The 21713-nt window shown below is 37.6% G+C and overlaps 1 protein-coding gene across 3 annotated transcripts in view; it reads right to left on the minus strand.

Annotated features, from left to right (window-relative positions):
* Window positions 1-946: 946 nt before the first annotated feature.
* Window positions 947-21713, minus strand: part of RDX (radixin) — a 45327-nt gene continuing 24560 nt past the window's right edge. For 2 of the 3 annotated variants that reach the window (XM_062487584.1, XM_062487583.1), the window contains 9 exons: window positions 20705-20788; window positions 20113-20259; window positions 18571-18667; window positions 17792-17955; window positions 17014-17144; window positions 14760-14920; window positions 13705-13797; window positions 12625-12867; window positions 9155-11664 (listed from right to left, as the gene is read on the minus strand). In XM_062487584.1, the coding sequence (XP_062343568.1) occupies window positions 11500-11664; window positions 12625-12867; window positions 13705-13797; window positions 14760-14920; window positions 17014-17144; window positions 17792-17955; window positions 18571-18667; window positions 20113-20259; window positions 20705-20788 (1285 nt within the window). In that variant the 3' untranslated portion in view covers window positions 9155-11499. Of the gene's footprint in view, window positions 1612-9154; window positions 11665-12624; window positions 12868-13704; window positions 13798-14759; window positions 14921-17013; window positions 17145-17791; window positions 17956-18570; window positions 18668-20112; window positions 20260-20704; window positions 20789-21713 lie in introns of those variants that run through there. The other variant, XM_062487582.1, reaches the window with a different exon arrangement.

Raw genomic sequence — 21713 nt, forward strand, 5'->3', positions numbered from 1 at the left:
TCATGCAGGGAGAGAGAGGCTGCAGAAACGACTTCAAATAATCACTCAAGTGCTGAGCAAGCCAGTCCCAAGACCCCAATGCTGGCCTATGTGTGCAAATCAGAACCTGAAACTCCATAGCCTTGGATTTTATGTTCTTCTTGGCATCCTAAACCCAAACCTTGTCTTCCAAGGACTGAGCCAGGGTCTTGCATCAGCTGGTGGTGTGCCGGTGTGCCAGTCAGAGGCAGGAGAGGCTTCCTTCTCGACAGCCCCTCTCTGCAAGGGTTTCAGCAGGAAGCTGGTCATGACCCACTGCCCACCCTACCCACCTGCTGTCGCGAGGAGTGGGGGATGTGGCTCCAAACCCTGCCAGGATGGAGGGTCCAGGGCACACAGCCCTTCCTCCCTCAGCCAAGCCAGAGGCAGTGCCTACAGGAGGCACAGCAGCAGCAACTGGGCAGGTCCCAGGTCCATGGGACAGCTTCCTCGTCAGGCAGTTGTCACCCAATGACTTTGGGCACATGCCCGAGGCTTTGGCAGCCCTGCTTCAGATCCGAATCCTCCGAGGGATCTACTGGCACAGTTCCCAGTGCAGGAGGCCATTGTGCAAGAAGGCACTGCAAGGAACACAAAGCTCACTCTGAATACACCAAGGTTTGGTATACTCCCAAAGGGTGCTAGCCAGATTTGAGAATAATTCAGGTGTCTGTCTACTCAGTTAACAGCTTCCTTGATTACTGGCTGTCTTTTCCTTCAAGAATAACCCGTTCTTTGTAAATAAAGCCTCTCATTGGCTTACCTGGTCATAGCACTTGACATTGACCTGGAAACTCCACTTTGGATTGGTGCTACAAAATGAATTAAAACTTCTCCAAGAAGTGAAAGAAAATCCACTAGCACCACTGATCATCAAATGAAAAATGATTCTTTGGATGAATGTTAAAACCCATTTATTCAGGCTTTTGTGCAAGGTGCACAGTCCAGCAGTCATGTATACACAGTATGCACATCCTGACAGCATACAAAAAGGCAAGGATCAACGGGTGCTTACACTGGGAATGTATGTACAGACATATTAAACTGGGATTTTAACATTAGAAAATTATCTGACATTGTTTAGTTATCATCAAGGTTATTAGAAATTGTGTAGAAAACCAATAAAACTTGGAAAGTATCGACTATTATTTCCCTTTATCCAAGCTGGATATAAGTCCGGCTTCCCACACTACATCACTTGTGGACAAAGCCTACAGGATGCCCCAAGCACTTTGGAGGGTCACATTACTCTAGCACATCCCATTACAAGTTAAAGATTAACACATTAGTATTATTTCCTGTTTTCCTGGAAAGAACAACAGCTTAAATACTTCAAATAGCTAATTTTCTCCTGGGAAAAGACAACAAAGGAAAGAGTTAGAGACCATGAGAGAATCAAACAGTAATGAAATGTTTTAACAGCACTTCCTGGTCCTTCCAAAAACTCTTCACAGGCCAGGCACCTAATTTAAAGCACTGTACACTGTCCAGATTTACAGAAGTGTAATAGCAGGCCTTGGCAGACCACAGGTCTTCTGCAGATCTTTACCTTGCTCCTATCCTAAGGGTTGCAAGAGATCGTACTTTTGTAACCTGCATAGAAAGACACAGAGAGACCAAATAGATTTAGCAAAAGGATACTAAACAATAGATAGAAATATGCAGTAATATCATACGAGCCATACTTCACTTCCTGTAGCTATTCCATATTTAATTTCTGACTGAATTTTTTTCCCTAAGGTGTCAGCAGAACAAGGGAACATCAGAAACACACGATTTTTGTGGCCAAGGCACCCAGGGACACCCAGAGCCCATCTTCACAGACTTTTAGCTTGAAGAGCAGGTCCAACTCTCTATGGACTCTTCTATGCCAGATTTTTGCACACAGCAGTTCAGTTTTGGCATCAAATTTTAGCATTACAAAGAAGCTAACCGAAAATCCACCCAGGGAGTAGTTTTAAAGGACCAATCTGCTCTTGCAGGTAAGATAAACCACATGCGAGTGCAACACAGATTGTGTTAAAACTGCCCCCAAAGATGGCTGAAATAAAATGCCTTGTGCACAAATACACCAAATATAGGACATATTTGTAGAACATTCAATCACAGCCAGTATGATTTCAGACATATTTTCATTTTAGCACAGCACTTGTGCTGTGTAAGCTCTGGAGCTCAGTTTATTCCCTTTGTTCCTTTGCATGAGCCTTTTGGAGAAAAAGGTGAGGACAACATAAAGAATCTCTCTCAAATTTATTTCACCTAACGTATAAAGTCCTCAGGTGGAAATCTTTACAGTGAGTTAAAACTTATTGAGTGGAGACACATTTTGTTAAATGTGTATTTTTCATGCTGAGTTTTACAAAAAAACATTGTTGAAGTGCCTTGAAAATTGCTTCCTTTTGGAGAATGACTCCCTTAAATATATTATGACTAGGCAAAGAATAACCAGCATTTTATATTCAACCTTCCTATGTGAACCTTCCTTTGTTGTGAACATTCATTCTGATTGTTTTAAAGAAAGAAACACTTCAGCTCTAAGTAGCAATATATCATAATACTCTTCAAAATTAATCAGGAAAAACAGTAAATAACCAGATTCTCTTTGATATTAGTAAGCATGAAGAAAAAAGCAGCCATTAAAAAGAAAGAAGCCTTCAATAACTTTTTTTTTTTTTTCTATTATGAGTGCAGGTACAGCATGTAACATGTAGGAACATCAAAATTCTATACCACAGCCCGTTTCTCCCACAGATCATTTTCTAGCACAGAAAGTCAGCAAGAACTTCCAGGGTATGGCCATAAGCAAATAAGGCATGTGGTTAAGACTGGTGTTTTAAAAGTCTGACAGCAATTCCTGGATATGGGTAGGGAGAAATAAAAGGTTTCTGTCAGTGAGTGAAACTGTAGGCTGGGAAAGCACACTGAAACCAATGAAATGTTTCCTGATACTAAGAGATCCCCAGGAACAGCTAGCTGGCCTTCACAGGTGGCTAAAATCAAACATGAAGATAAGGAGAGATTTAGAGATCAAGAACAAAACTGAACCATATTCACTCTGCCTGCCGTGATATTATTTTAAATTGTATTTTAAACACAGTTTTAAAAAGTCTCATTTGTAAAACTATTCAAGATCAAAGTTCCTATAGTAACTTGTACATTCCACTTTAATACAGCTATTGCAAGGCCTGATGCCACGTGCTGTATTAGAAATCTCCAGTTTAACAATGCTATCTATATATTTTTAATCCATATGTGCATATATACACATACATATAAATTATCAAGCTCAGTTAAACACAAAAGAAATCATGATGCCTTTCCTTCAGAAAATGGTTTCTTCTATTAAGCTCCAGATTGCAAAGATAATTTCAGTGCCATTTTACAAAATTGCTGGAGAGGAAAAAAAAAAAGGCATTTTTACTCTTAAATTGGTGGAATAAGCCACAACAGAAGTAATTAAGAGGGACATGTGACTGAAGAATGATTCAATATTTCCTTCTGCAGTGCTCTCAAAATAATCCAGCAAGAGCCAATAAATTAAAAGCCAAGTGAGTTTTACCAAAGTACTTTTCTATCATGAAATTAGTTTGAGAAGTCTACCTTGCCATGCTTAGCTGTCTGCCTCCATTTTTCACATTGAGTCTAAGGTCTATTAAGTCAAAGTGCAACATACTTTTTTTGCTAGGACTTCAGCCTTAAACTTACTCTCACAATGTCTTTAATAATTATGCCACATCTTCCCTCCCTGTCTTAATTTACATTCTCATATTGAAAAAAGTTAGTTAATTGCATTGAAGCTCTCAGTGTTGTAAACTGAAATCTGTGCTTCAGATTAAATAAAAGGCATGACACATTAGCAAGAAAAAAAAAAGAAAGCAACAAAATAAAGACAAGACCAAACGAAACAGTAAAGCAGCAAAGAGATGTGAGATGTAAGAGCCAGTTCAAAGAAGACTGGGACAAACACATATGAAAGGGCTATCCCAAAGCACACAGAAGCCACTACTACAAAGAAGCAGAATTCCAGAATTTATCTTCATGGCCCTCTACTAAAATGAACAGAGACAGGTATTTTTCTGATGTTGTTGTCTGAGAACAGAGGCCTCTCTGAGTTCCTCAGAGAGAGATCAACAAGTTCTAGTGAAGGTTGAAAAACGTAGTCCTAGATACTAGTGTTGAAAATAAGTCTCCATGAAGGCTCCAAGAACATAGTTTTAGTCATAATAAAACTAGTAAGAATATTCCTTACATTTTATAGACCATATGCGTAGTTTATACATAACCTGGCCTGCTAAGAAACTTAAATTCTAATAGCTTAATAAGAGTGGCTCAGGATTGTGTTGTTAGCTTACTGGGTAACTTGTGTATAAGAATCTATGCATTGGAGAGAGACACTTGCTTGTTCTTGTTCTCTTGCTTTTCTTCTCTCCTCACTGCCATCATCATCGCCTGAAGAAGACAGGAGCTGCAGCAGCATCATCAGCCCTCCTGGGGCCTCAACAGGAGCAGCTGCTGCTTCTGACTGGGACTTTACTGCTATTTAGGACTCGATGATGAAAACTTTTAGCATGGACTTTAACGCTTGTGACTCTTTGCCCTTCAAGACTGATGTGCCTTTGCAATAAACAACTTTATAGCAAGCAATAGCTGCTCAGCTCTTTTAAAGAAAACAAGCACAACCCGACGTTCCCCCAGACCTGTCACTGTTTTTACAGACAGGGCAGGCTGAAGAACCATGGGATACCTGACTCTTGCTCTCAGGTATCTGTGCTTATGCTACAGAGTTCAGCTTTTACAAGAGGGACCTGCAGAGAAGGTTCAAGCTAGACAGGAATATAACAATAAATAAGTTTTATTTAGGACTCCACAGGAAAAGTCAGTTATTTGACAGCTGCTTTTATTTTTTTTTTTTTTTTGATTTTTATATCCAGGACACCTGTTGTGCAGAGAAGCAAAGCTGCAGCACTATGCAGTTGTGCCTGACAGCTCTGGTGTTTAAGCAGGAATAACCATCCAGTGCTCCAGTGCTTTCTCGTGCCTAGTCCAGCCAGCCAGATGAGCTACACAGTGAAAGCACAGAAATTCTCTCTCCCGCATGCTCCCTTGCGCACGTGAGCAGAGCTGGGCTCAAAGCTGAATCTCATGGGTAGAGACACTGTGATTCAGATTCTACATTAACATATTTGTTTTCTGACATTTTCTCCAGAAAGCTACGAGCAATTATTAACTAGTCAATACGATTATTTATGCTATAAGGTGGCATATGCCTGATGTGTGCTGATAACACATATGTGCTGATATGTGCCTGATAACAGCACATGCACCCAAAATTAATCCAAAGATTATTTTGAGAAACAGCAGTAATGCTTCTGAATTTGAAGATGATGAGTTCACTAGCTTTGCTGAAAACAACACTAAGATCCCAAATGCAGAAGAAAGAGCTGTTTCCAAAACAGTATGGAAAAGTACAACTGGCACTGAGCAGTGAGACAGATACCTAAAAAACTGTTCAGAAGAGAAGAGATCCAAGAATTCAAAAGGTGAATTAAACTGAAGAAACACTATGAAGGACATGAAACAAAAAGTGGAGTGCTGATTAATGGTGTGAAGGTTTCTTGTAATTTTTAGATTTTTTTCTGATGTGTGAACAAGGTTGCCTGAATCTCAAACATTGAATCTGCTCACTTGGATGTAAATTAGTTTGTTCCCAACAATAAAGGCAGCAGCAGGACTGACTCATCTGTGTATTCTGGATGTTACCTCTCAACTTTGCTGAAGACTGAAATGCACTTGGCAGAAAAGTTTTGAGCCTCGGTCTCAATGCAAATTAATCTCTTTCTGGCAACACAATTGCAATTACCATATTCACAGAGATTATTAATTAATCAGAAGTACTATTTGAATAAAAGTGGCTCATTGATTTATTTTAAGAAAGCATTTGACACAGTAGTCAACCATTCACCATAAATTCAGTTTAGCAGAACGTTACTGAAGCCACAGATTAAGAAGTTAAATACTGTATCAAGTTTAAAGAAGAAATCGAGGGTGAACAAGAGGTGTGAAAGCCGAGGCTGTAGGGAGCTGCGGATACAAGATCCCCTGGATCTGAGCGTAGGCAGCTGCAGGGCTGTGAAGTGATTACTGTTTCACAGGGGCACACACGGGTTTTGTGTTGATGGAACAAGCAGTGGGGCAGCAGAACCCTGCATGTACATGGCTCCTGGCACTGCAGAAATGTGCTGGGGCAAAATTACCACGCTGCAAAGGAAGTTATAATTATAACACAGAGGCCAGGCTGGGAGCACGTGGCCTTAAGAACTCCATGACCTTTTTAGTGCTGGGCAGCAGGCATTCTAACAGCCTTCAAATAAGGGCAACTCTTCCTCTGTAAATAAGGCAGCTTAAAAGCAAACAAAGAAACAAAAAGCCCAAAAACAAATCATCAGAAAAAGCAATGCAATTGTCCTACCTCTGAGCTTGATCTCTTTTCACCTGATCCACTTATCCAGAGCACAGGAAAACATTAACTCTTATGCACACGTGCATTAGGAACATTTGCACCAACCAGGCCGCCTTCCTTGATGTGCATTTCCATCTCCCCTCGTTTCTTCTGCTGCCTAAAGCCTACTGCTGTGAACAGAAACACTCTTGACATATTATTTACAAAAGCCAATATAAACACCTCATAGAATACCAGCAATTCAAAATGCTCTGTTTCCTCCTGCTAACTTTGTCGTTCCCTAAACTGTGAGCTATGTGGGCATAATCTGTCTCTTCCTGAGGCACTGCTGCAAGTATTGTGGTTCCGTCTGAGGAAATTTGATAGCTTGGTGAGAAAGCCTTTGTGGGCTTGGTGAGCCCACTTTATTCACATTGAACAAAACATATACATTTGATATGGCAGCAATCTCTTGGGTGGAAGGAAGGGGAAAAAAAAAAAAAAAGCAAAGCAAAGCTTCTTTAATGGCACTCCAAAGTGGCAGTTTATCAACTCAGACAGTAAAGCGAACACAAGTGACAAACTCCATGAACCAAAACAAAATCAGGCAACTGGCCTATGACTATGGGTCTAGGCTCAACTCAGTGAAATGAAAAGTGCGACTTGCTCCACAAAATTGGCTGCTGAATTTGCTAAACAGATTATTGATCACAAACCTGCCACAGGACTACACTGAAAAGGAGTCCTCCACACAAGGAAATAAAGGAGACTGTAAGGGCATCTAGTGCACATTTGCATTTGGGGTTTTCTCCCCTCCTTGAGCCCTCTACCATGACATCAGCCCTTCAGCTTTAAGTTGCCCCTTGCTGCTGACTGGGTCCCCAGACTGGGAGAAGGAGCAGCCAGGCAGAACTCCCCTGCCTGCAGTCCCATTTTGTGGGGAAGAAAGGCACTGGACTGTGCTGCTTGGGAACGGAGCAGGGAGACATAGCCCTTGTGGCAGGTGCCCACGGCCACCAGCTACAATCATCTCCTCAGCCACCCAGCAGCACAGCATTCCCACTGGGAAGCAGGTACTCTCCACCTACAAGCACAAGCAGCTAAATGTGCCCCGAGGGGGTCAAAAATCACCACAGTTTGTATGCTGATACATTGATACCTATTACATTTTCCAGGAAAATCTTATCTCCCAGCCAAGGTAAATTAAATTATGTGTATGAGACACCTTCTATTAATAAGTGAACTTTGCTCTTTTGTAAGGAAGCTTTCAATTTTATGTTGCTATTTTTAATCCAAGTACATTTACAAACACCAGGATCAACCACCTCAGTCCACTTGCATACATCACCTTTGTTAAAATCCCTGACATCTTGGGTAGAAAAACTTTTTAGATTATCTGTATGTAAACGGACATAGAAAACGCTTGTATTAAAGTTCCTCTTCAAAACCAAAAGGTTTTAATTAACTATTTTAATATCTGTATTTTCTTTAAACATTTAGAGAAAATATTTGTGGTACTTTTTCTTCAGAAGTTTGAAATGCTTCATTTAGTACACACCTCCTTTTTCCTCAGAGGTGCTCAAAGCAAGTAATTTGAAAAACCCTAGAGAACATGTTTTAAGAAGAAAGCAAAAACATACTAATACTTCGCAAACTGGTACAAGTGACAGAAAATTTAAGTTTTGATTTGTGTAATGGACTACTTCAAGAAGACATAATATCTCCTTGCACAACAGGGCATTCTGTTTGATTGCAATAGTCTGCAAATGTGGCAAATAGTGGCACTATTTTGCATCCTTTTCACCTCAAGAGCATATTTTTGAAAAAGTAATCTTTCAAAGCACTCACCTCCCCTTTCAAGCACAATATTGGGAAGCTACATACCTATGCAGAAGCTCTCTAACAAATGAGAAACCTTAGAGCTAAGACTTCAGCACGAGGGGCTCCAACAAGAGGGAAGTATCAAACTAGAAATATGCACATTTACAAGTTTTAATTCCTCATGGCAATTCTGCCCAATGGAGCAACAGAGTCATATGCTTGTACTGAGTGCAAGGCCAAACAAATTCAAGAACAGAACGGCACCTGAGAGGACGTCTAATTTATGTGAGAACATTTTATCAAGTTATTGGTACACCTATTTACATGGGGCTGTCCCTGCATTTTTCAAGTGTCTTACAGAAATTAAAAATCCCATTAAATTGCTTAAAACAAATGGCCATGCATGCGTTTGACAGCACTGTCTATTACAAGGTGCAATATAAAAATAAATAAAAACAACAACTAAAAAAAAAAATCAAGGTTTTATAATAAGTAAGATATTGACCCACTAAATCTCATTTAACCTGGGGCTAAGCAATATGTAGGCGGTGATTGAAAGTTCTTACATTACCCACAGAGCTCTTATATGGCCAAATTACCCTCTGTTCTCAAGAGAGCAAATTTGCTGTGATGATTCACATCCTGTTTTGAATCGACAAACACCAGTGCTTCCTCCTAACTGTATGTGGTAATTTCTTAAGGAAAATACCATTCTTCAGGGATACAATTTGGTGATTTTTTAAAATTTCACTCTGACCAGAGCGTGAAACAAAAAGATGATCAAAATGTCTATACCGCTCTGGAAAGAGAGGCTACTGGATTGTGCTCAGTAAAGCTGTCAGGAAAAAAAAGGGCATTAAATAACAACAATGGACCTCAGAGAAATTAACTTATCTCTTTATTGTTAACCAATGTTATCCAAAATAGTAGATGTAATTGTAGCTTAATTGTACAACACAAAACATGATGCTAAAGGAAAAAGCATGTGGAAAATTACTTCACCAAGTAATCATTAGATGTATTCTTAGTATTTCTGCACCAGTAAGTGTTTCCAACTGCTGATGACAGCAGCTATTACCACTTTGTTCATCATGAAAACCTGTATTACAAATGGTTGTTCCTGGTTGCTTGAACAAAAAAACAAAAACCAAAAAAAAAAACAAAAGAAAACCACAAAAAACCCCCAAAAAACCCCCCCAAAAAAAACAAACCCCAAAAAAAACCCACACAGCTTTACAAATGGATCTAATCCATTTAGCCCTACTCTACATGTTGTAGATTTATGAACAACAATCTTTACTGGTGTTTTTTCCCCAACTCTGAAACTGATGGATCAGTGTTAGGGCACACTTTTCAGGGAAAAATGAAAACTCATGGGAAGCACAGTATTTCACCTGCCATGGCAAACTGTTCAAATACTTCCAAAAATTTGCTTAAGCTTCAGTGTATGAAGCCTGTGAAACAAAAACTGTTCTTACAATGCACTGCAAGTTGAAACACCAACTTCCACCAAGCAGTATTTTGAAGCATGTGCACAGCATCTGCACATCAGTCTTCAAGGTCAAGCAGATATGTTTAGCCCCACAAACAAAAAATATATTAATGTATCTTTATTTAATTTTCATGATGTCACCCCACATAGCCAAAATTCTACTCCACAAAATAAAAAAAAACAAACTCAGTCGGACTGTTCATGAGAAATTTAGACCTATTGTGCATGAAAAAAAAATGTTTAATAAAATGGCAAATTTTAATAGATAAGTGTAAATTTATGAGTGCATAATATCAAACGGAAAAAAAACTGAACCATCCTCAGAGAAACCTAGGTTCTTCCACTGTTGATATTTACTGGGGTACTCTAACATAGGAAGTAACTGAAGTCCACATTAACTGTGAAGTTATTACTAAAGTTCCATTTCTAAGCAAATTTCTCAAAAGAACAGGTTTCCTTTTCAAGAGGGAAAGGACTTAATAATCTGACATCAGATACGACAATTAAAATACTAGCTTCACTGAAAACTGAAGCTACAAACACTTTTACTCCAATTCTGGGAAGTTTCATTTTGTATTTGAAACCCAAACTGACTGACACACACATTCTACACCCCTCCCAGAATATAGTATACCAGTGACAGGTTACAGCTTTAAAACACACCAGATGCTTTTACAATTTAAATTCAACAGAAGGCAGTTAGACAGTATTTAGCACTACAAATCCATCATAAACTCCAAAATAAAATCCTAGGAGTAAGGGCTCCTAGAAATCTTTGATGTTACTGTGGAGGGACAGTCAACTTAAACAGTTTTTTTCATGGTGTTTGAAGGACCAGTCATCATGTACATAGTAGTGAGGTAGGATACTGTCCCCTCCCTGGGACTGATGTTTTCATATGCTCCCTTGCCAGAAAGGTCCAGGTCTCCCTACTGCAAATAAAATAACTACAAGCAAATAGCACATTAAGCTTGTTTCTTCCCCTCCCCCCCCTCTTTGCTGCTTTGGAACATTTTGCACATCTAAAAGAATCAGCTAGGAAAGGCAACACTTAACTCAAGCCTATCAGCAGCCATGTGCTGCCCACAGGTAGTGTTCCATTTAAAAACATTTCCTGGAACTACTACCTGCCATCCAGACCTTTGTGAACAGGTAGGCAAAGAAAACCATCAATGATGACAGGACATGAAACACCGAAGAATTTCACATGGGAGGGGAAAAAAAAAAAATCAACACAAAACCCCCCAAAACAAAACAAGAATAAAGCAACCAAAACTGAAAGTGAGCAATATCAAACTCTTAATGGAGTAGCTACATTGAAAACTAATTTCAAACCTCATACATTAATTGCACCTATTCAGTTTAGGTACAGTTCCATTCTTCTTTCTACTTCTTATTGTTTAAGCAATATATACATTTGTCAGTCATTATAGTTCACATCTATTTTCAAAGAGGAAAAAAAAAACAAATAAACAATGAAACTGAAAACACAATGGGGAAAAGCCTGCTATTAACCTCCACACCCTCCCCTCACCCAAAACCTAGGGTTAAGAGACTGCCTTACTATTGAATAGTTTCCCCTAAATTTGTCTTCTAGTCACTGTAGTCAACCTGGTATTAAGTGCTTTGGCAAAGTGGGGTGCAATCCATCAAAATCTGCAAAGGCCTGCTTTTTTTTCTCTGTTGGTGGTTCAGCTTTACGAGGAACATATATGCAAAATACCAGCTCTCACATTGCTTCAAACTCATCAATACGCTGCTTTGTATTGCCTTGTCGGATTTGCCGGAGAGTCTTGTACTTATCGCGGCCTGCTTTAACATTCTCAGCATGAAGGACATCATTTTGTGTTTTCTTGGTTTCATCTCTGGCTTGAGCCAACTCTGAACTTAAAGCCTGTTGAATAAAATATTTAAATTTAAGTCCTTTGACTAATCCTTTAACAGTTCTGGAATTTCTGATAACAACTATTCTGCAATCTTGATAAAAATTTCTGGAATGCCAGCCTATGGAATGCTTGTTGTACTCCTCAGTAACTCAAGTTGTGACGTCTATCAAAACGAATGCAGAAGGAAAGATAAGGAGAGCATAGGATTCTTTCCTTACATGAGTGTAAGCATCAAACTAATAAAAAAAAAAAAAAAGTCTCATACACCACAAAATCCCAGAAGAAAGGGACCAGCAAGATAAAGCAGGAAAACCACCTTACTTTTCAATTTTTGTTTAACTAAAGACTTATCTCCCTGATCTGGTCAGTGACCGACCAAGCAAAAATGCTACACATACACGCTACTAAGACAATGCTGCCAGACAAAGTAATAGCTTTCTTTTTCTTCTGGTTTCTTCCCAAATAAACATTTCGTAACCAGGAAAAGGGCTACCACTACTATAGATTATGCTTCGAGGAGTAAGACACAGCCTGGGAGGAATTGCTCAGTTTCAGGTAAGTAAGAGTAATCCAAAATGGGTGCAATCTTTGCATTTACAACACCTGTGAGCGACTACCAAGCAAGCTCTGTTCATACCACTTAATGAGTTTTGGTATTGAAAAAGGAAAGCACTGTGTTTTAACGTGCAGAGTTCTGGAAATTATATAATTACTAGAAATATTTACTGGACAATGCAACAGCATACTCACACTTTTAAGCTATAAAGCACAATCTTACATCCAATCTTTCTATATATTCCTCTTCTAGAACACTATGAATGATATTGGTTGTTAAATTGGTAATAAACCTAATAAGTGATAAAGAAACTGTTTCCTTGGCAGACCCTAACGTCAGTGAAATTTCTTACTAAAGAAGGATGAAAACCCAAAGCCTGAATTGTGCTGATACAACTATGAATCTTCATTACCTGGAGCTGTTTCTTAACACGTTCATTTTTCTGTGTTTCTGTTACCCGTTCTTCCTCACTCCTGTGATTCATGACACCATCAGAAGACAGTTCTGCACTGGCTTCAGCATTGTTCTCATCATGTTCATCGTGTTCATTCTCTGTTGGAGGAACTACTGGTGGGGGTGGAGGTGGAGGAGGAGCAGACATCACAGATTTCAATTCTTCTTTGGTCTTTTCCAAGTCCTCTTGGGCTGCAAAAGCCTGAATACAGTAAACAGTACTTAGCATCTTTCTAAATGATTTATCAAGAGTCAGAAAAATAATAATAAATATTTGAGATGTTCTCAAGACACATGAAACTGTTCTTTGTAAGACACATGACTAGGTTACATACTGAAAATAGTCAAATAGAGACAAAGAGTAAAAACCAAGTATGGCTCAAAGTAAGCTATACTTGGGTCCAGCTATTTCCAGCAGTAAGTAGACAAGAGAAAAGTAAAAGAATAAGGCAATAATACCAATTGTTTTCCAACTTTCCTAGCTTTCTGAAATTTAAGGCTCAGGGATTTTCCAGATCAAATTTCATACTTAACCAGACTTACAAAAATTTGTTCCAACCCTTTTGGAACCCATGCACATTAACTATTCACATTCCATAGCTAATTATAGATTTTATGAAGAAATACTGCTTTGCTTTAAATTTTTTGTCCAGTTGCATTTCATGTGCCTTTGTTAAATTGCTTTGGTTCATCTTTCCATAAAATATCCTAATTTTATAGACCTGTGTCCCAAGTGTTTTCCTCTCTAACACAAAACTCCAATCTATTTCATCAGCACACAAAAGGAAGCCATTTCTAATCTTTGACCATACCTGTGTGATGAGTTCCCCCCCTTTAGGACTATGTAATATCAAGAAATTAGTTAAACAGAAGCATAGGCTAGCTTCAGTAGACTGGAGGACAAAAACCTTTAAGAAAGACTTCTCTGAATCCTAAGGGAAAGAGAGAGATTTGACCCTGTGGACTTCTAGTGAGATTTCCGCATTCATTTTCCTTGGTTTCTTTCAAGTTCTGACTTTACACAGAATGGGCTCATTACTTTGTGCTGCCATTCTGAAGCTTCCTCTTCTTTCTTTTTCTTGGCCTCCTCTAGAAGTGCAATCTTGGCTGTGAATTCAGCAATTTCTGCTGCCTGAAACAAACAAAAGAACAAAGTAGAAGTTTTATTTTGGTATCAGTCTGGCTTTGCAGTGGAAGAAAGTGGAGCCTTTGCTATGATCCAGCCTGAAAAGAGTTAGCTACCATCCATCACCTCTCTGTGAAAAATAGAAATTTTAAGCATACATGAGAGAGGGAATGACTCAGAGTACACATGCCTAATGGAAATAAGTCCAGAAAAAAAAAAAATTATCTTCTACACTTCCAAAGCTTGCTGGGAAACAGCAAGATGTCATTACAAACCAGCATTTCAGGCTGTTTCAGTCTAAGGCAACTTTAATATGGTCCCACCATCAAGATTCTGGATCATAATCTCAGTACCAGTAAGATAAATCTTGCCATCAGAATTATGTGCTAACTTCACAGAAAATCAAAAGCTCATTTATAGTTGAGAAATAGTTTCTTCTATTTTCTCATGCCTTTCTTGATTATTATGCACAAATCTTGAATTAGAAGTAGTCTAACACATAATGTGAGAAGACACTGCCAATACTGGCAATGGGAGAGGTAAAGCAACAAAAACACCCCAACAAACCCCAGTGTCATCAACTTTCCCCCACTACCATCAAGCTTCAGAACAGACCTGCCTCAGAAAACAGGCTTCCCAGTGGCCTGCAGAAGGAAACTACTTCGGCTCTCAGCTGGATAAGCCTGAGACTATTAGAAAGAGAATGTAATGAGTGTTGTCAGTCTGAAAGGTGGTAGTCATCTTTTAATCTCCTACAGATCCAGGGTTTTATTTTTGTCTTGTAAAGTACTAGCAAGTTTAATGCAGTTTTCTAAAACAGTTCCCACAACACTCTCTAACAGTCTCTTGAGTACTTCCGTGTTTCAGTATACTTCTTCATTTGACATAAACAAGGCTAAAAACTAAATTTTCAACTGTCTTTTCCAATTTAAACTCTATTTTGAGGGGAAAAAAATAAAGTTTCTTACTAGCTGCTCCTGGTTCTTCATTTGGTCAGCTGCCTGCTTGGCTAGAGCAGCTTTGGCTACTTCAGCTGCTCGACGCTCTTTTTCCAAGCGTTCTGCTTCCTCTTTTGCACGCTTCCGTTCTTGATCCAGTTCTAGAGCTCTTCGAGTCTGTTCCTCTAGCTCTGCCAAAAGGAAAGTTTGCAGACAAGGTATTGCTACCTAGCCCTTCCTCATATATATCACAGCTACCAGCTGTTATATGACCAAAATAAAGTAGCCTAGAACACTAACCAAGATTTACAAGACCACCTCAAGCTAAGAAAAGCTGTTGAGCATGTTACCCAGAGCTCTGTTCCATGTCTGCTTTCCTCCCCCACTTTAAGACATTCTTTGGATTTTCTTCATCTCACCTGACATTTCTGACAGTCTGGTGTTTCAGAAAAGTGTTACCTCGCTGGTAAAACTGAACATCCAAATACATGTACATATACATGCACATGTTCCTTCTATGAGGATACTTTATGTACATTAAATCACTCTTCTTAGAGAGGAAAAAACCTCTTCTTTATTGAAATGACTGACAGATTCCTTAATTGCAGCTGAAAATTTAGGCACATGCCTCCAGCAAAATGACTTAAGACCCACTGGAAGGGTAAGAAAAATTCTTTGTACATCAGAGGAGGAAAATTTTGTATCAAGGGAGAGATAATAGCTACTTAGCTGCCTGCATAGCAAAATACTGAAATCTAAAGGGCAGAACCCTTAGTGAAATAGGAAGAAGTAATAATCTAGGAGGACTGCAAGGTTAGATTCACACAAAAATTATTCTCCTCCCCTGATGAGACTAAATAGGTGACTATGAAAGGTCTTTCTAAAGCTCTTTGCTGGTCCTAATGATAAAATTTCTACTACATTCTTTGCTAGGCACAGCTACCATAGACTCCTTCAACAGAAAACCTAAACAACTAATCCTTTCTTCCAACAACCCATTTGCCTTCACCATAAGATTTAATACTATAAAAGCACCTCCCCAGGTATGCTGACACATGCTTCATCTTGGCACTTCTAGTTTTAAGTCATAATGTAACCATTATTCTTCAGTTGGTTTCCCAGACCTACTACTACTTCAGTTATAAAATTAACTTAACAGCATCACAAGTATGTGGGGTTCTACAAATGCAGTACCTAGAAATTAAATAAAGCACAAAACTATTTAAAAACACTACTCAAATCCTCCCATGAAGACTGAGAGCACAAAACGAGCACATTAATATACTTATCCATGTGTGCATAGAAGGCTAAAAAGACCAACAACACATGAACATTTTGAATTGCATCAGAAATTAGGATACACATTTTCTCATCACTTTGTGAGCAATGTATCGACAAACCTCCAGAATCACCCTGAGATTGTTTTGACCTGGGCGAAATAGCTCTCCCTGAACATGGCACAGTTAGTGTGTTACCTGTCTGGATGTATCTAACCTGTTCTGCATTGAAAGACTGAAAAATGCAGGGGTAGAGTTGGAGAGCAGTACCAGGCATATGTAATTTATTTACATAGAGTTAATCAGTGATTTCTTTATGATGTTTGAAGCCAAGAGTTAAGAAAAAGAAAGGAGCAACAAAATTTTTATGAATGTGAACCAAACCTGAAATAGGAAACAAAAAAGAAAAAAAAGAACATAGAGAGGAGGGACTGGGAAATCATGGAGGCAGGGACTCTACAGGGTGATTAAACACAAAAAACTGATCTGTGGTGAAACTATAAGTTTTGTCACTTATGTCTGACAAGACTTTAATTTTCAATTTCTCAAATCGCACAAGGGAATAGGAAATGAGGAAGAAACAAGGACTTTCCAAATTAAAAGCTAAATTCAAAAAATCCTAGAGAAAGTACTTTGAATCTTTCCCTCTAATTTCCCTGCTCCCTTCAACTCCAGGTGTTCAGTGCCTTAAGCATTTAATAATTCTGAGTTGAACTGTGTATATGCATTACAATTCTTTTTACTAAATCAAAACTTTTGTTATATTTGAAATTGGTTTTATATTAAAGAAATACAGACAAAAGCAAGCACAGCATCATTTAAACACTGAAAAAGAATATCTCTCTCATATCAAATAAAACCCACTAAATTCTTGTCACTCTTAGTAAAATAAACTTAGCCCCATCCACAAAGTAACAAAACACACTGATATACAAAAAGAACTGTGAAACTGAACTACCCAGCTAAACTAAACAATGTCACCAGATTTAAGAAATCTATGACCTCACCTTTCTGAGCTTTCATTGTTTGCTCCTCAATTTGTCTTAAGCGCTCCATTAATTCCTCCTTTTCACGCTCTATTCTTTCCTTTTCCTTTTCTGCTATCTCCCTTTTTTTCTTCTCATTTTCCAACTGTGCCCTGAATTAAAAAAAAAAAAAAAAACCAAAAAAACCAAAAGAACAGTAAAAAGGTTTCTTTAATCTCCAACGTATTAAATGCCACTCTTTGGATGCAGGTAGCCAATTTCTCACTTTACTCAGCTAGCAGGGAAGGACAATTTTAAATGTCTTCTAATTCAGTTTCTGCTTCAAAATACTGTAGAGAAAAACAATTTATGAACAGAACTGATAATTAACTTTGGTTATGGTTCAGCCAGGTGAATCCACAATTATATCTGCATTTTAAGCATGATGTTTCATCTAGGTTAGAAATGGCAACAGTATTTTTTTAATACACAAAAGGTAAGCCAGGACATTCTTCACAGAACTTGCTTTAAGGGTTCACCCGGAGAGTATGAAATTGTCTAAGAATGAAGCAACAGAGAAGTAAGGCTTTCACAAAATACATAACGGGGAACAACAGAACAGCTACTATTACTGTGCTGAAAGCTCAAAAAAGATAACGTATTTATATTAAGACAGGGGAGCCATGCCAATTCACCAACCTGCTTACATAGTGCAGAAAGAAAAGCAGCTCTCTCTTTTCTAGAATTGTAAGATCTACGGTATTCTATGACTTATTAAAAAGGTAGAATTTTTTTCTGTTTCATGAAGTTTGTTAATTACCTTTCCAATTGTTTCTGGTGTTTCTCTTCTCTGGCTTGGGCCTTCATCTGTTGCACTTCAATTGTATCAGGTTTCCTTCGCCTCATGTACAATTCATGATTTCCCATACACAGTGCCAAAATTCGCTTGTTAATTCTCAGACGGGGTGCATAAAAAACAAAATCCTAGGAAAAAAGCAATTCCAGTATATCCATTAACCTAAAAAAAAATATACTTATTACAAGATTCAAAACACTACTGCATTCTAGCATCGGTTAAATGAACACAAGTATTTGGAGCAAATGAACACCATAATCTATAAACCTAGCTACTGCCAGAAACTTGTAAGACAAATTCAAAACTGCTCCTGGATTACTCCAGAAATTAGCTGCTTTATAAAAAATTACTTAAAACGCTAAAAAATGAGACTATTCTCTACTCTACATTGAAGTAATTTGACCTAGAAAGTCTCATGAAATGTGCTGTTGCAAGAAAAAAAAAAAAAAGAAAAACAAGAGGAAAGACAGAGAATTTAGCACATTATGCTGTCTTTTCAACACATCACGAAGTATTAGTTATACTTAAAATCCCCGAACAATTCAGGAGTATCAAACAGAATGGAAAGAGAGAAAATAAACATACCATATTTCAAAATGAACATTTTCTTTTGATTTCTGACTATTCTATCTGTAAAAGTACTAAATGTCACCAATATTTACTAATGCCTTAATGCCAGAGCAAGTTCTTGCATGTTTAAATCACTTCATACAGCATGTGATACTACTGCACACACTACTTACAGGGGCCTTTTTGTCAATTGGCTTTATGACAAATTTTTTGTCATTAAAAGAGATGTTTCTTATTTCACTCCAAGGAAAACCAATCTTGGGTGTCAACCTTCAAAAAGAAAAAGTTTTCATTAGAAGCAGCAGGGATGTGCACTCCATATATATGAATTCAATAAGGATTATGTCTTTACCATTCTCACTATTACACTTCACAACATTTAAAATATTACATTCACAACATCATGTTTTAATGTAAACATTAACAACAGTTCAAGCATATTTTGGTAGATTTTTCTTTCTATAAATATTCCATCATATTAATTACATTTCAATAAATTACATGGCATTGTAACAAAAGGCATTTTGATTTGTGACTTATTCTGCTAGTATTATCCAGATGCTAAACATCACGATCATGTAGCCATTCTTTATATGGCATTGGTAACTGTATTTTCACTTGAAATAATAACTATGTAAACGTGAGAAACTGACATTTCAAATACTGAAATGTAGTAACTTTCAGCCACCTTGTAGTCAGATATGTGTTGTTACATGTCCAGAATTCAAGTTATATTTATTTCCCTTGCATCTTAAGCAAAATAAATTCAGAAATTGTTACAATGGTATGCATCAACTGCATAACAGTAAATATTTTTCTGTCAAGCACAGAAGTTTTTTCAATTCATATTATCTTAATTATTAATACCAGAAAATATTTAAGTATTTGATTGCCAACTGTCAGGAGACAGGAAATGCCAAAAATTGCCTCATAGCTCAATCTCATCTCGACATTTTGAATATTTCCTGCTTTCAGGAGTTATATTGCCATCTAATGGCAATTAAGGCTTACAGAATTTTGTTATAGAGTATATACATCTAAAGTTGACTGTTCCCATCTGCAGTTTGACATATCATGTGTAACTTCAAACCACTGTGAACAGTCTATTGACATCAGATACTATTTACAAGTGCTAGTAAAGAAAGAAAAGAGTAAGTTTGTTGTTCTATTTTGAAATTCTTCATATTCCCTACATTTCAGATTTTTCCTCTTCAAGTAGAACAGATTATTTGATCTCTTTATCAGGGCATATAAATGAACTACTTTCTTTGGTGTCTAAAAGGTTTCATTTTTAAATATCTAAGTTTTTTACGCTTCAACATCTATAATCCTTGTCAAGGATCTTACAAAAGTTTCTCATTAAATACATTGCTCAGCTTTAAAACATCCTTTTCATCCTGACCAAAGGGAATGTTTTGAGTGAAAGGTACAGGAAGAAACCATACAAAGATGGTCTAGCTGTAGTAATTTATATAAAGCCAGGTAAATTTAAACTTCCACAGAACTGCTCTTCCTTTCCCTTCTTTTGCATCCCTAATCTTTAAAATTGAAGCTTCCTGGCAGTTAACATCTCTCTCTTTTATTCTATCTCTTACATACTTTAGAAAGAGAACTTGTTTTGCCACATCTTACAGAACACACAGTAAGGTGGGGAGTGTGCAATCTCAGATAGCAACTCCTAGGACAGAACTGCAAAATGGGTATTTCCAACTTACTTATCATCATGCTCATAAATATTCAGACCCAACGCATCAACTCCTAGCCACAATTCAGTTCCTTTTTTATTCTTTATTTCAAAATAGTTGACTCCATACATTTCCAAGTCTTGTGCTATCTTAAGGTATTCCATCATAGAATCCTCCCTGATGAAGAAGAAAAATTGGTATGGTTTAGACAACAAATCATAAGTACATTGTAAGAATAAGGGAACTGCAGAATAAACAGTTGGGGTAAAACTTAAGTTACTAATTAAATCTCTCTCTAAAATAGTTTGACTCAGATACTTTGAAGAGCTCTACACCCCAATATCCAAGTAGAGTCCAATCATTGCACTTTATCTTCCTGCCCCACAAGCTAAGGACATACTAAGTGTCTTTTTGAGGCAGGCAAAGGACAAAGGCAGTGGACACCCTTACCAGAATTCATGTAGGTAAACCAACAACCTGACTGGAAACTCAACTCTCACGTAAGTCTTTCATAACTATCTACCCTAGTCAGAATAAAAGAAAGCTGTTTTCCAAACAAATACCTCCCAAAATACATCCTAATAATTATGAAAGGTGCCATGAACATTGTTTACATAATTACCTTAACATTCCCCTGTGCTCTTCATGCCAGTTCTGTATTCTTTCTTCCCACTGTTCTTTTGTCAGTTTGTGCTGTTCTAACACACTGTGAATAGAAATTGTTGCTGTTAAATGACACTGACAACAAACTTGCCCTCTTTTGTTGCACAGCACAACATATGCTTTAACGGAATGAACTTAAAAGAGGATTTCCTATATACTGTTCATATTTACAGCACAGAAACTTTTCATTTTAACAAATTCCCTTCCAAAATAGTGTGTAAGTCTCCTTTTTTTCCCTTGGTATTCTATACTCTTTGTAACAGAAGTCACACCATTGCACACCTCAGCTAAGTCATAAAATGTAATGTTTACAACAGCTGAAAATGCACACCACTGGAAATGTAGAATCCTCTGGTAACAATGCTGTAAATTTCTCTCTAGGTGTGCAAAGATACTCAAGCTTTCATTCTGCTGCCATTTGAAAGAAAAATTAAGACCTTAAAACAAGTTCACAGACAACCTTGCTGAGGGTTTTTTTAATTTTTCCTTAATGAATAAAATCAATAGGGAAGCAGCATCAGAAAGCTTTTTAATATTTAATCTACAAGAGGCTGCAATGATGGAATTATATTTTGACCTACTAGAACTTTCAGTGTAGTAATACAGTAAAAAATTAAATGCATATGACAACTTTATTGTGGTTTCATTCCATGTATCTAGCATTTCAGGCATTTCTGGAGAAACTGTTTTAAAGACAATTAAACACCTGAGCATTTGTCTACTGAAGTAGACTTATGCTTAAGTATACTTAAGTATATGAATTTGTGCTGTCCTCAAGCACTGCAATATATTTTATTTGTAGTACATTTACTTTCAGGAAATTATTATCATTTAAGTGTACAAAAACATGGAAACTGAAGAAAAGGAGACTGTCAAATGAATTTTAGTTACTTCTATATTGGAGTATTTTGATTTTAATTTAGCAGAAGCAGGCCTCCAGTAACATGACATGATTTTGGAGTTCTTTG

Source organism: Cinclus cinclus, chromosome 2, assembly GCF_963662255.1.
Source record: "Cinclus cinclus chromosome 2, bCinCin1.1, whole genome shotgun sequence".
NCBI classification, from domain to species: Eukaryota; Metazoa; Chordata; class Aves; order Passeriformes; family Cinclidae; genus Cinclus; species Cinclus cinclus.